This window comes from Cyclopterus lumpus, chromosome 5 (assembly GCF_009769545.1).
Source record: "Cyclopterus lumpus isolate fCycLum1 chromosome 5, fCycLum1.pri, whole genome shotgun sequence".
NCBI lineage: Eukaryota > Metazoa > Chordata > Actinopteri > Perciformes > Cyclopteridae > Cyclopterus > Cyclopterus lumpus.
This window is the reverse complement of record NC_046970.1, coordinates 7,711,584-7,725,666: the sequence shown is the minus strand read 5'-3', so window position 1 is coordinate 7,725,666 and position 14,083 is coordinate 7,711,584. Positions and strand designations below refer to the sequence as shown.

The 14,083-nt window shown below is 43.1% G+C and overlaps 1 protein-coding gene across 1 annotated transcript; it reads left to right on the top strand.

The window, feature by feature from the left end:
- Positions 1–764: 764 nt before the first annotated feature.
- On the top strand, positions 765–13,882 carry p3h1 (prolyl 3-hydroxylase 1). The gene is made up of 15 exons (XM_034533721.1): positions 765–1,309; positions 3,348–3,500; positions 4,018–4,207; positions 4,293–4,424; positions 6,637–6,776; positions 7,618–7,707; positions 7,815–7,867; positions 7,993–8,120; positions 8,995–9,122; positions 9,760–9,855; positions 9,958–10,108; positions 11,158–11,275; positions 11,396–11,471; positions 12,471–12,611; positions 13,101–13,882. The coding sequence occupies exons 1-15, from the start codon at positions 869–871 to the stop codon at positions 13,575–13,577; spliced, it is 2,514 nt and encodes an 837-aa protein (XP_034389612.1). The 5' UTR covers positions 765–868; the 3' UTR covers positions 13,578–13,882.
- The last annotated feature ends 201 nt before the right edge of the window (positions 13,883–14,083 follow it).

The following is a 14,083-nucleotide window of genomic DNA, read 5'->3' as shown; positions in this document are numbered from 1 at the left end:
GACATGTTAATAGCATATTCTTCTAAATCTAGTTGTTTGTCTCAGTTGTGCGTGAGGAAGAGGAAGTGCTTTAAGTCAAAAAGCGCTCATCCGCAGCTTTTAACTCATGGCTTATTTGTGCTCCACAGAACAAGAAAAGGTTGTTACAATAACGAGACCCGCGTGTCTTTATAATAAGACAAAAGTACGCTCTGTTGATATGGTTTAATACTGTGAAGAAAAATTATATTGTGACATGAGAATATCGCGTTCATTGTGTCACTGTCACTCACTCTTGCACATCTTTTTGATATTATTATTGAAATACAGTTGTTTCAAAGTATATTGTTATAAAAAAATGTTACCATATTTTTATTGTACATTTTTATATTTAAAAAATGTGTCTCATGTCATTGCACTGTTTTCTGTTTTTGTTTATTGTTATGCACCTTTCACTAAGTCAAATTAGTTTATGTGTAACGTACTTAGCAATAAACAGTTCTGATTCGCATATATATGCTGTTGCCTTCTCTGTACACGTTGACATTTATGACCCTCAATACAATACAGCTAAGTCTCTTTTACTGGGAAACATATTCAGAAGCCTGTGAAAAGAAACAAGTCTGTATTCGAGGAAGAGATGATTATGATTATGATGATGAAGATGATGATGATAATATGATTTTGCCTGGATTTAATATGATTTTTTGTTTGGTTTAGCTATTGTGAACATTTGACAGAATGTGAGGGGGGGGGTGGGGGGGGCTCAACTTTGCAAAAACCCCGCCCACAGGGAAGTTACTGAGGGAGAGCGAAGTTAACAGCGCTTCCCTCGTACCGGCTCCTCGTCTCCTGGATCGGGCTACAGAGCCCCGACATCTTTAGCGCCATGGAGCTCCGTTATGCGCTGCTCTTCCTCTCCCTTCTAGCTCCCTCGTGCGCCGCGCACATTCTGGAGCCCTACGACTTCCTCTTCGACACGGCAGTGGAAGCCTACTATAAGGGGGAATGGCTGACTGTGATCCTGAACATGGAGAAGGCGCTCCGGAACAAAGCCACGGTCCGCAGCGTGAAGGCTCAGTGTCGCCTGAGCTGCGCCAACCAGACCGCTTTCGGCGACCGCCCGTCCGGCATGGATGCTCCTCTACCGGGCGCCGGCTCCGTAGAGGACCTGGGCTTCTTCCAGAAAATACTCAAACGGGCGGACTGCGTGAACTCCTGCGAGACGGACAAGCTGGGCACCCGGACTCTGCATGAGGTCACTGAAGATGTGGCGCTGGAGTTTAAGAAGAGGACCCCTTACAATTACCTGCAAGTCGCGTATTTTAAGGTATACAAGCTAAGTGCAGCAGCGAATGAGCTCCAGTCAGGGCTGTCCCCTTGTGAAAATGCAGCATACATCACAGACGTGTCTTCATGTGTTAGTTTAAAACAATCAAATAACTTTTTAGTTGGACATTGCAAAAGCCCCAACCCCCCCAAAACCAAGAAAAACCGTGCCACGTCTTAAGGTGGAGTCAAGCTTCTGTGGAGTCTTGACGTAAAGACGTCGATTTTTTTTAAAGGCCTATCGTGCTGCTTTCAAACTCTACTTACAAACTCACACTTGTCAAAAGATGAAGGGGTAAATAATGCCACGTTGGTGGACTTGTAGCTGTAAAGTGAGATGGGCAAAGTTAGACTACCTATATTGTTATTTTTTTTTAAACTTTTTCATATTCACAGTTTTCTTGGATTGTGTTTAATCGAAAAATACTACCCTCAGGCAGAACTTGAAAGCAGCACGATCATAACTGTCACTGAAATAAGAAATATATATATAATCACAGTGCATTTTCCATAATGCAGGATATAGCAACACAAATAGGCAGATAAGAGTTCCGACCTTCTAACCAAAGTGGTTGTTCAAATTTCTAACTTTAAAAACTTTGATAATAACATAGTAGGGTGACTAAAATCCTGTTGATCAGTTTCATTTGAACGCAGCTCTAACCCAATTTACTGGTCACTGATCCTAAAAGTTTACTTACAAGCCACTAAAATGACAGAAACAAGCGGGGGTTGCTGTGGATTATGTAGAAGTCAATAAGTCAGGGGTGCGAGAAAATATAGATTCACTTGAGTATTGTGTTACTTGTCGTTTTGTGATACTGTGTCGATTCTCAAAAAACACAATGGGATTTTAATGAATAGTTTGAACGCTAAGATTCGTGGCAGACAGCGGCGTTCAAACACCCTGGATGCTGGACAGAAGTGTTGTTATCTATCATCAGCCATATACTCTGGCGAATGGAGCCTTGTCTTTATACTATATCAGCTTTCCTAAAATGAGATCAATATATAGCGTTATATCTCCCTCTCTCTCTCTCTCTCTCTCTCTCTCTCTCTCTCTCTCTCTCTCTCTCTCTCTCTCTCTATATATATATATATATATATATATATATATATATATATATATATACAGTATTGCATGGCCAGAATCTTGCCAAAACACAGCCCTGGAAAAAAGTGGTTGCAATTCCTGCAGGTCAATGTTATAGGTTAATATAACCTACAAATTACATAATGCCTCTTTATTAATCATCTTAATGCAACATATCTCGTTATTGTGAAGTAAGAGACTGGTTTGGACTTGAAATAGGATTTATTTTTCATGCCAGATTGAATAAGTTTAGTCAAGTACAACTGGGACAGAATATACACATTTTTCTATGAAGAATGGGACAAATGATGATGCAATGTGAAAAGAAGCATTTTCTCCTCATTGCTTGACCCTCAATGTTACTTTCCTCTCAACCTACTGTAAGCTAACCAGCAGCCACAAACGGCTACGAGCAACAAAGTCAGCGACTTTGAGCCAGTGAGCGCAGTGGAGCCATTAGCAGCTAAAGAGACATTTCCCTTGGGAGTTGGTGGGGACCAAAAACGGAGCTAAAAGGGACAGAATAACGGAATTTCATTCGCCAGGAGGGCCGAAACATGTCTCAGCGCGGATGCTAATGTTGCTCTGCTTGTGTGAAATAAGCTACAGTTCGCTAAAACGTTAGCTATAACGACCTCATGAAGTGATAATATATAGATGTTGTGTTGTGAAAATAAATAATTTATTGCTGCCTCACTGTATCAGGTTGTATCAACGTGTTAGCAAAGAGCTTTATATACAGCACAATTATCATCCATGCTGATTAGGAGGTTGGATGGACTAAACCAGGTCTGAGAGGCTCGTAGAGACGCTTTCACATGGCAACATTCCTGTCAAATTGGGTCTGGATGTTTCCGAGGTGGTTTTGCTGACTAGCACATCTTTATTCAGAGGCCAGGAGCTGAACACCTGTGTGTTTTTTTTCCTTCTTTTTTTTCTTTCCCAGATCAATATGCTGGACAAGGCAGTGGCAGCTGCCCACACGTTCTTCCTGGCAAACCCAGATCACATGGAGATGAAACAGAACCTGGACTACTACCGGATGATGGCAGGAGTACAGCCGGAGGACTTCAAAGATTTGGAGGCCAAGCCGCATATGGTGAGAGCAAAACACCTCTGTTGAGTTTATGGCCTTTTTTTGCCTCGAGGCCAGACTTTAAAGGGAGCAACGTTTTGTCTCTCTGGGTCACATTCCAGCACTTTGTGGTTCAGTATGTTTCAGAAATCTCGGGCCATTATGTCACCTGGTCCATTCCCTACAGTCAAGCTGTCACAAGACGTTTTCAAATAGCTGTACAAATGTTTCGGCCTTAGCTCTTTCCTTTATCAACTGTTTAAATTTAACATTATTATTTTAGATTTTATATATTTTAAGTATTTTTTTATTGTACTTTGTTTCTTATCCATGCACCAAATGAAATCCCTTGTCGGTGAAAACCTACTTGTGCAATAATCTGATGCTGATTCAAACTAACAACTAGCAAAATGAAACCCAGAGCCGTCTTTGTAATAACCCTGTGTGCTCTTTGTTAGTACCCTGCTATTACCTAGAAAAGTCACACTTTTATATGTCCCAGCATTAGTAATTTTGCACTCTCTCTCTCTCTCTCTCTCAGGCCGAGTTCCTGCAGGGGAAGAGCTACTACAGCGATGACTCCTTCGGCCTGGCGGCAAATCACTTCGAGGTGGCCGTAGATGAGTACTTCACTGCCGACAAGGAGTGCAAAGCGATGTGTGAGGGAGCCTACAACTACGACGGGTACAACTACATGGAGTATAGTGCCGACCTCTTCCAGACCATGACAGGTGAGACAGAATCTCCTTTTTTGTGGAGGGGGGGATTGTGCAGAAAAGACTTGCATGAAGTTGCTAACCATTGTCCTTTTGTCAGACCACTACATGCAGGTGCTGAACTGTAAGCAGCACTGCGCGGTGGAGTTGGCCTCAACTGCCGGCAAAGACAAGCCCTTTGAGGACTTCCTCCCCTCGCATTTCAACTACCTGCAGTTCTCCTACTACAACAGTGAGTCCAACAACAACCAACGTCCTCAACCGCAATGGAAGTGGACAGATATCGTTGCTGAATATTGGGAAAATAATCTTAAAAAAGAAACGACTTCCCGTCCAGTCTCCGTATTGTATTGACTGATGATGACAGAGGAGGTACTCAGTGATGAGAAGTCGCTTTATTTACAACGAATTTCGTTCCAAAGAGTTGTTTGATTATGGAAATTGATCTTCGATTGTGAGGTTAAATTAAAATGCATCTTCATGTTGAAATACATATATTTATACGTGAAGTTATCCCCCTCGCATCGGTTTGCCTTCTCATAATTCAATTCAATTCAATTCAGTTTATTTTGTATAGCCCAATATCACAAATTACAAATTTGCCTCAGAGGGCTTTACAATCTGTACACATTGGATCAGGAAAAACTCCCCAAAAACTCCCCAAAAATAACCTTTCACAGGGAAAAAAGGGAAGAAACCTTCAGGAGAGCAACAGAGGAGGATCCCTCTCCCCGGATGGACAGATGCAATAGATGTCATGTGTACAGAATGAACAGCATTACAGAGTTACATAAACACATTACATGAATATGACAATGTATGAATGGAACTCCAATCCATGAAACAGAAGGAGGTAGAGAGGAGGGGGGGCGGGGCGCATCAGCAGGGCCAGCGTGGGAGGCCGGCTCACCAGGCATCAGACACCTCCAGGTCCAATGGACCCTACGAGACGTGAAGTCACAACGACTCCGGGGAGGAAGCAGAGTTAATAAGGTGCAATGGAGAGATGTAAATTCATCCATAAGTAGAGAGAGAAGAGGAGATAGGTGCTCAGTGTATCCTAAAACATCCCCCAGCAGCCTATAAGCCTATAGCAGCATATCTAGGGGCTCGACCAGGGCAAACCTGATTCAGCACGAACTATAAGCTCTATTAAAGAGGAAAGTCTTAAGTCTATTATTGAATGAGGTGACTGTGTCTGCCTCCCGGACTGAAAGTGGAAGCTGGTTCCATAAAAGAGGAGCTTGATAACTGAAGGCTCTTGCTCCCATCCTACTTTTTAGGACTCTAGGAACCACAAGTAGCCCCGCATTTAGTGAGCGCAGCTCTCTAGTGGGGCAATATGGTACTACAAGCTCCTTAAGATATGATGGTGCATCACCAATCAAGGCTCTGTAGGTGAGGAGAAGAATTTTAAATGTGATTCTTGATTTTACAGGGAGCCAGTGCAGAGCAGCTAATACAGGATATTTTCTTAGTTAGTTTTTGTGAGTACACGAGCTGCAGCATTCTGGATCAACTGGAGGGATTTAAGAGACTTATTAGAGCAGCCTGATAATAAGGAGTTGCAGTAATCTAGTCTAGAAGTAACAAAAGCGTTAACCAGCTAGACATGTTCCGCAAAAATAGTTCCAACCTATAGGTGTTTTATAAGAAGGAATAATTAAGTAATGTAATTTTGACAGCCCCAAACAGCCATCTGGCCTTTATTAGTGTTACAATAATTTAGTAAGGATGCCTCTCGAATTGTAAACAGGGGACCCCTCCTTATTAAGGTTACTGTCTTTATAGTCCTCACGATAAAGGTTCATCTCTGACCACAGTTGAACACATGTTCTTCATTTTCTCTTAAGGAGCAATTAATCACCTCAAAGGACATTATTTTGTCTAGAACATTTCTGACATTCTCCAGCAAAATCAAATTATTATCACAGTTCTTAACCTCTTTGAATCTCCCAGAAGAGGCCAGTTCTCTTCCCCCTTCACCATCTTGCAATTCTTACTTGAACCAAATAATGTTCCCTTTCCTTTTCAAGTGAATAATGTTGCAGTTACATACAGTTGTAGGGCTCACAGGGGACAGGTTTTTAAAACGAATAGTCAAAATGGAATTAGCAGCAGCTGAAATATGTTGTTTCTTTTCCTCCTAACTGTCGCTTAACAGCACTCGCCATCATTCTCAATTATTTTATCCCACTGCCAGTTGTTCAAACCGTCTGCCTTGCGGTCCGCCGTTGCATTTCAGGGCGGTAATGCCTTGCATTCTCTCGACTGACCATCAGGGGGCGATCCATTCGGTTGCAATAATAAGTCTGATTGTATAGAAGTCTATGAGAAATTGACTGAACCTCTCTCTTGATTTATGGTCTCAATCTCTAGTTTAAAGTCTTTTTCAATACAGCATGATGTTCAATACCTCTCTTCTCTCTGTCCCATCTGTCCAGGTGAGAAGTACGAGCAGGCCATAGAGTGCACCAAGACCTTCCTGTTGTTCCACCCCGGCGACGAGGTGATGAACCAGAACTTGGCCTATTATTCTGCCGTGCTGGGCGAAGACAAGGCACGAGATATAGCGGCCAGACAGGTACGACTCACACTACGCCCGCCAGAGACTTTTGATGCGAAGCGTCTTGTGAGTGCCTTTTTTTTAATCCATAATGACCGGCAGTAAATCAGATTACACTACATGTGGTGAGAGAAAGATTAGCACTCAAGGGTACAAGAGAGGCATTCAAAGAAAAGCACAGTGATCTAAAAGCACATAAACTGTTTGCTGCCTTTTCAAAGATTTGTTCACTGCCCCGGGCTCCGAACGTCCATACTCGACACCAATTGTAGTGGGTTAATAGGGTTGTTGATCGATATAACACTGATTTCTGGCTTTTCGGCCCATCGCTCAGATTTTATAATAACAAACACCCCCAAGGGGGTCGTTGTGGGTGATCCTGTTGAAACCAATTGGAAATACGAAGAAAATTGCTTTACCATTAATTTGTCTTATTTGTAGGGACCTGGAGGGTTATCACATACAAATATATTCTAGCTGCTGGTCCTATCTTACGTTTTTTACCTTCCTATTACAGAAGTGACTCCTGAATTAATTAATTCATGGATTTCTTAACTCAATGGTCTCTGCAGTCAATATAAATACGCATGAATACAGTGTATTTCAGTGTTAAACTGAGATCGGACTTCAGACTCAACAGCCTCTTTATGTCTAATGAGCGCTTTTTTTTTTTTTTAGTTTAGTGTGTTCTGCTGGTCACCACTAGAGGCCGCTCAAAACCAGAGATCAGTAAATGCCCCGTAGTTTTTTCAATCGAACAGGGTATCTTCTTGACATATCTTTTTGGAGCTATCTTTGGCGGACTGGGTTTCAACAGATGCAATCCAGTTTGATTTTTATTAATTTCTTTTACTTGCAGGTGGTGAAACTGCACATTCAGCAGTCCATATTGGAAAAAGAGCTGCTCTACTTTGGATACGAAGCCTTTGGGATCACCTTTGTAGATCCAGTGAGTGAACAAGTAATTCCTTATCGATCACTTTTTGCCTATTTGATGCAACGGCCTCATGCAGGGCGGTATTTGACTGGTGCCTTTTACTGTTACTTGGCATTCAGGACACATGGACACCTGAAGATGTCATGCCTAAGAAGCTGAGAGACAAGCAGAAGTAAGATTGAAGAGACAGCTTCTCTCTCACACACACACACAAACACCTCTGTTCGGGGCAAGGATACGTTTACTGTGGAAGTGATGTCATGGCCTCTGTCATTCCCACCTGTCTGTGCATCTCAGGGCCGACAGAGAGACCACGGCAAGGATCACGGAGGAGATAGGAAACCTCATGAAGGAGATTGAGACTCTGGTCGAGGAGAAGAAGAAGGACTCTTCGGATATGGCCATGGTCATAGCGCCGCAGGAAGGTGAATATTACCCCCCGGATTACAAGATGTCAGTGAGACGATGGTGCATTTGTTCCTAATTGTAACTTTTCATCGTCATGTCATCTTTCATATTTTAAACAGACAGCAGTAAAAACCTTAAATACAGTACCTTGGAAAATTCAAAGGTTCGCAAATGTACTTTTGCCCATCTCGTTGGTCTTGCGGTGTGGTCAGGTGCCTTCTTTCTATCTCGAGGCAGCAGAAAACGCCATTGATCAACAAAAAACATGGTCTAATGTCCGAGGAGAAAGTCTTTTCCTGCTTTTTAAAGGGCCCATTAGTCAGATGGTGAGCTGCTCCTACATAACAACATATTCAACGTCCATTGATCGGTGCACATGCTCATATGCAATAAAAAGGAGTTGTTGAGGGGACAGAACCCCACATACCACGGCAACATGAATTCAGCGCCCCTCCATCAACGGACAGCGACAAACAGTAAACAGAGAAGTCGGTAAACACAATGTGAAACTGATCAATATGAGACGATACATTCTAGGACTGTACGGAATGGTGGGACGCTTTGAAGCTTCATTCATAACATTCTTATTGTTTGACTTTTCATTGTGTCAGCTAAAGATCGGGCTACACTAATAATATTAGTATTGGTGTGATCCAAACATTTTCAATAACTTTCCAGGGTCGATAAAGTCACAATTTATTGAAAAAGACATTTCAAATCTGCACTTTAAATAGCATTTTAAAGGGAATGGGAGATAACACCTTGCGCCTTACTTTGCTCAAAAGTTGAGTGTGAAACACACTAAGCGCCCGAGACAACGCGCTACTGATCGTTTAAACAGGGCCCTGAGACTTTTTTACTCTCCTTGACCCTGCGTCCTCTTTCCTCGAGGTGGTGCTCTGTTGCACGACGACATTAAGGTGACCATGACGGCCAACCAGCTGAACGGCTCTCAGCGGGTGCTGCTGGACGGGGTGATTAGCGAGGACGAGTGCAGGGAGCTGCACAGCCTCTCCAATGTGAGTGATGGACAGGACAAAGTGTGTAGGAGTGTAGCTTTCTTTTTGCCATGAAAACAAACATTTTGAGGGACTTGCTTTGGCGGTGCAACAGGACGGACAGGATGACACGCAACGCCACGTTAATGTAAAACCATCACATGAACAGACGTGAAACTACACAAAATACCATGAGTAAATACTGTAAGCGATGACAAGTACCAACACCATGTTGCCACTTGTGCAATACCCGTCCAGCGCCCCACCGCAGACACAGCTAGCAACCAAAAGCTAAAGTAAGAGCTAAAAGAGAGGAAAATGTGTAAATATTCAACTTTTTGCCAACACGTTAGCCACACTGACTTTAAAAAAGGGAGTACAGTTGCAGTTACAGTTTGTACCACAAAAAGAAGTAAAATGTATAAATATTATAATAATAATAATTTGTTTAACATATACATCATTAACACATACTGTAATTCTTATACCTCATAATTGAAGTTACACTTGTGTATAGTGTTGGCATTAATATACAGTTTTTACAAGTTTGCCTTATTAATTTATTTTCACAGACTAGTATTTTCATGTTTCCAGATGCCTGTTTGTGTCCCATGTCTGTGTTTTGGTTTTCATTTTACGTGATGTTGATGTTTCCCAGGCGGCTGCTCTGAAAGGCGACGGCTACAGTGGGCGCCCCTCCCCCCACTCCCCCAGTGAGATGTTCCAGGGAGTCACCGTCCTGAAGGCCGTGAAGGTCTGTAGTTCCCCGACCAACGTCTTTTCAAGCATAGCAATAGTAAGTGACGTTAGTTCCATCCATGTTGCTGCCATTAAACTGTGTTTTCACCTCCCACAGCTCGGACAGGAGGGGATGGTTCCGCTGAAGAGCGCCCGTCTGTTCTTCGACCTCAGCGAGAAGGTGAAGAAGGTGGTGGAGTCGTACTTCCGTCTGGACGCCCCGCTCTACTTCTCCTACTCACACCTGGTCTGTCGCTCCGCCATCGACGGTAAGTCTGCCAGTTCGCTGAGGTTGGGTCTGCCGGAGAGACTAACCCACCGGCTTTTGTCCCCAGACGGTTTCTGTTGGTTCGTTCATGAAATTATCCTTCACATCCGTCAGAGACATCAACAGAACAAGTTCAGTCTTTAGAAGTAGGAAAATGGGGAGGATTTAGGAAGTATATGTAGTTTTCTCAAAATTGTTCCCTTTCACTAATGCACCACCCATCCCCAAACAAATTACATTCAGTAGTTTTCAGTAACTACCTCAAGTCTCCAGGATAACTTACTTTCATTTTTGTGACTTCTATTTCTGAGAAATCCCATTATTTCTTCAAGGTTTGTATGGGCGTGACTGTTGCAAATGTTACCTTCATAGCATTGCTACTAATCATTAGTTGCAAAGCTGCAAAGAAGTGGTCCAAATGGTAGCCTTAAAAGCTTGAAGCTGCATTAATCACGTTCGGCCGCTAGAGGGCAGCGGCTGTGGCCAGAAGCGTTATGTTTGTTGTCCAACTGTATGTCCACACATACGTCTCATTCTCGCAAACCCAATATCTCAGTAAATGTGGAACAAGCGTTGTGGTCAGAGGTCAAGGACCTCACAAAAACTTTTTGGGCCACATCTCAAGAGATTATATGCTAACTATGACATTTTCGGACAAATGTCTAATGGGATGAAATCATGATTTGATGTGACATTTCTGGACAGACATGGCTGTAACTTGACTGGTTGGGGGAGGCATTCAACTAGCTGCAAGGTAGTGACTCTAGTTTCTTGGTATAAACCATCTTGCTCTAAAGCTGCTAAATGTTCCATTATGTTCCCCAGCTGCTCTGTAACTTCATCTGCTGTTTGTTGCCGGTCAGGTAGAGAGTTAAAGTGGGTTTATCAAAACCTTGTTTGTTGAAAACAGCTCTCTGCTGCTGCAAACGGGTAGCCAGGTTGATGAGAGCGTAGTCCACGCTGGCTGAAAAGCATCTTGAGGGGTCTAAGTTGTGCGATCACTGTTTGAAATGCTCTAACTTCTCCTTTGCACGGTTGTTTTTTTTTCAGAGAAGCAGAAGGACCGTGAGGACCTGAGTCACCCTGTTCACGTGGACAACTGTCTGCTGGTCTCCGAGCTTAACGAGTGTATAAAGGAACCTCCTGCATACACACACAGAGACTTCAGGTGACCGCGCACACACACATACACACACATAGACACACAGTACAGTACAGAGTCTACCCTTTGACCAGACAACCCTGATGACGAGCACTAACGTAACATCCCGATGTCTCTCCCTTGCAGTGCCATCCTTTATCTAAACAATGACTTTGAGGGAGGAGAATTCATTTTCACAGAGTTGGACGCTAAAACAGTCACGGTAACTATTCAGCTTTTCCTTTCATCGTCTTTTTTTCAACCTGTGCTGCATGTACAAAACAATTGAAAGGTCTAATCAGAAGAGTACAAATCTCCGCTAGGTGTGTTTGCAACTTCCACTGCTGAAATGTTTGATTGAATGAATACAAACCACATCTGCTGCTCGAATAAACCGCAAGCGTGTTTTAACACAACAGATACACTCTTGTTTTTATTCATTCAGCTATCTGTAGTGGCTCAGAGCAGCTTAACTGCAGTTCATTGTGTAACGCTTCACGTTGACCGTTTAAAGATTACTCTGAACAGAAACTGTCAGTCCTGGGTTTAGTTAGCTTTGTTAGCTGTATCAAGCCGGTAAGCTGTTAGCTCTATTAGCTGTATCAACCCAATTAGCTGTTAGCTCTATTAGATGTATCAGACCAGTTAGCTGTCAGCTCTGTTAGCTGTATCAGCCCTGTAAACTGTTAGCTCTGTTAGCTGTATCAGCCCAGTTAGCTGTTAGCTCTATTAGCTGTATCAGCCCAGTTAGCTGTTAGCTCTGTTAGGTCTCTCAGCCAAACACGCCACAGGACTCTGGCTGCTAACAGCTTACTAGCTCTCCTCCTATTGACATGACCAGTCGAGCTCTGTTGTAATCAGCGCTGGGTTCAGTTTGTCATTTGACAAGTGATTGATCGTTACATCCATCCATCCATCATTTTAACAATTGTCTTATGTAGGGGTGCATATCAAGAGAAGAACAATTCGTAATCCTTAACGGAAACAAACTGAAGCAATTGTTGTATGATATTATGTTTTTTGAATCGCCGCATCCACAAGAGGTCCAATAATACATGACTGTGTGCGTCCAGTAGAATGCAAGATTAGCCGTAGACAAACAGACAGATGCACGCATGCACAGACGGGACCGAACACATAATCTCCTGGCGGAGGTGATGACAAACATTACACTTCTCTACTTTTAAATGTTACATGTTTATATATTTTCATGCTTCTTCAGGCCGAGGTGCGGCCACAGTGTGGCCGTGTGATCGGGTTCGGAGCAGGACAGGAAAACCCCCACGGCGTTAGATCTGTCACCAAGGGCCAGAGGTGTGCTGTGGCGCTGTGGTTCACCCTGGATCCTGCTCACGAGGAAAAGGTACGGACCATCTCTGTGGACCAACATCAGCATAACTAGCTATGCAATAGCACTTTCTAACAGTAGCATCCATTAGCGTATAAAATCAATTCATTTTACAGATGGTTTTGCAATGCAGTTCAATTAAAGTTGAAATGTATTGTGCTGTAAGAGGAACATAACAAATTAAAACTCTTGAAAGTGAAATTGTGACAATGGCAAAACTCTCCTAATAGCTCAGCAATAAAACAGTATTGAGTTTGTACTAGTCTTTTCATCATTCATAACTAAAAGAGGCCATTCATAAATAATGTGTACCCTCATTTAAACCGTCATATCTTAATGGAACAATAATTTTCACAGGAGCCAGTGGCTAATTTTCTCCAAACATCCTCATCATGAATCCAATCTAATATAAATTGAGTTTTTGGTCATGACATTTTCGTCCTTAATTGGCTAATTTTATATCTTTGTTTTCCCTCAAATATTTCTTTATTTCCTGAACCGTAGGAGAGAATCCAAGCTCAGGATATGCTGAAGATGTTTTCTACCCCTGTAAATGCGGAGTTCATCCAAAAGGAGGCGAGCGCCCCCTCCGAGCCCAAACCGACAGCGGTCGAACCTCCTGCACAGGCTGACCCCGGAAAAGCCGACAAGCAAGATGACAAACCAGCAGAGCAGAAGCTGGAGGCACCAGTGGATGCGCAGGTGGACGGACCAGCCGACCCGGCAAAGGATGAAGCGGAGGTGAAGCCGGTCGTCAAAACGAAAGCAGGAGCCAAAGCCAAAGACACTCCGAAAGCCAAGGCCAAGACTGCAGACAAAGTCAAACCTGCCGCTAAAAAAGATGGGAAACAGACGGTTAAAACGCCAGCCAAGCAGGCGATCAAAAAGACGGTACAAGTTTCCGCCAAGAAGGACTCCAAAAGAGCCAAAGCCGCTGGCACGTCGGCCTCAGATTCTGAGAACGACAAGGAGGAGCTGTGATCGAACAAGCGCCTGTGACGGTGTCTATTTTCCTACTATTTTCTACTAGAGTGCCCGAATCACTTCAACCACCCTTTGTTTCGGGCGTACAAAGCTTTTGCGTCTGTATAGATGGTACCCACTTTCATCTCCGTTTGGACTCTCCGTATTTTAGTTTTGTTTGTCATGACACGTTCTGGAACCAAGTGAAGGTTAAAGGTGCAGGAGGGGGTGTGGGGGTGTGGGGTTAATATGAGCAGAACCTTTCTGTTGAGAAAAACCCAGATCAACCGTTTGAAAAAATATAAAATAAAAATGTTTTCTACACTGTGGTGAGTTTTCATTAATTAAAAGAAGCAAAAACACGATGCAATCCTCCAAGCCGACACTGGGTGTCAGGATGGAAGCGCCGCTCGGTAATCGCCCTGCTCATTTAAACAAACCATAACAAATTCACTTTTGAAGAGCAATCCTCAGGTGGCAAGCTTCAAGATTTCGGGGGGAAGTCCTGCTGTGATTTGATTTCA

What these genes read in the sequence shown, in the direction of transcription:
- p3h1 (XM_034533721.1), top strand. Translation starts at nt 869, where the DNA reads ATGGAGCTCCGTTATGCGCTGCTCTTCCTCTCCCTTCTAGCTCCCTCG. An exon ending in GGATCACCTTTGTAGATCCA is followed by an intron (nt 7,708 to 7,814) that starts GTGAGTGAACAA and finishes CTTGGCATTCAG; the next exon opens with GACACATGGACACCTGAAGA. An exon ending in TACACACACAGAGACTTCAG is followed by an intron (nt 11,276 to 11,395) that starts GTGACCGCGCAC and finishes TCTCCCTTGCAG; the next exon opens with TGCCATCCTTTATCTAAACA.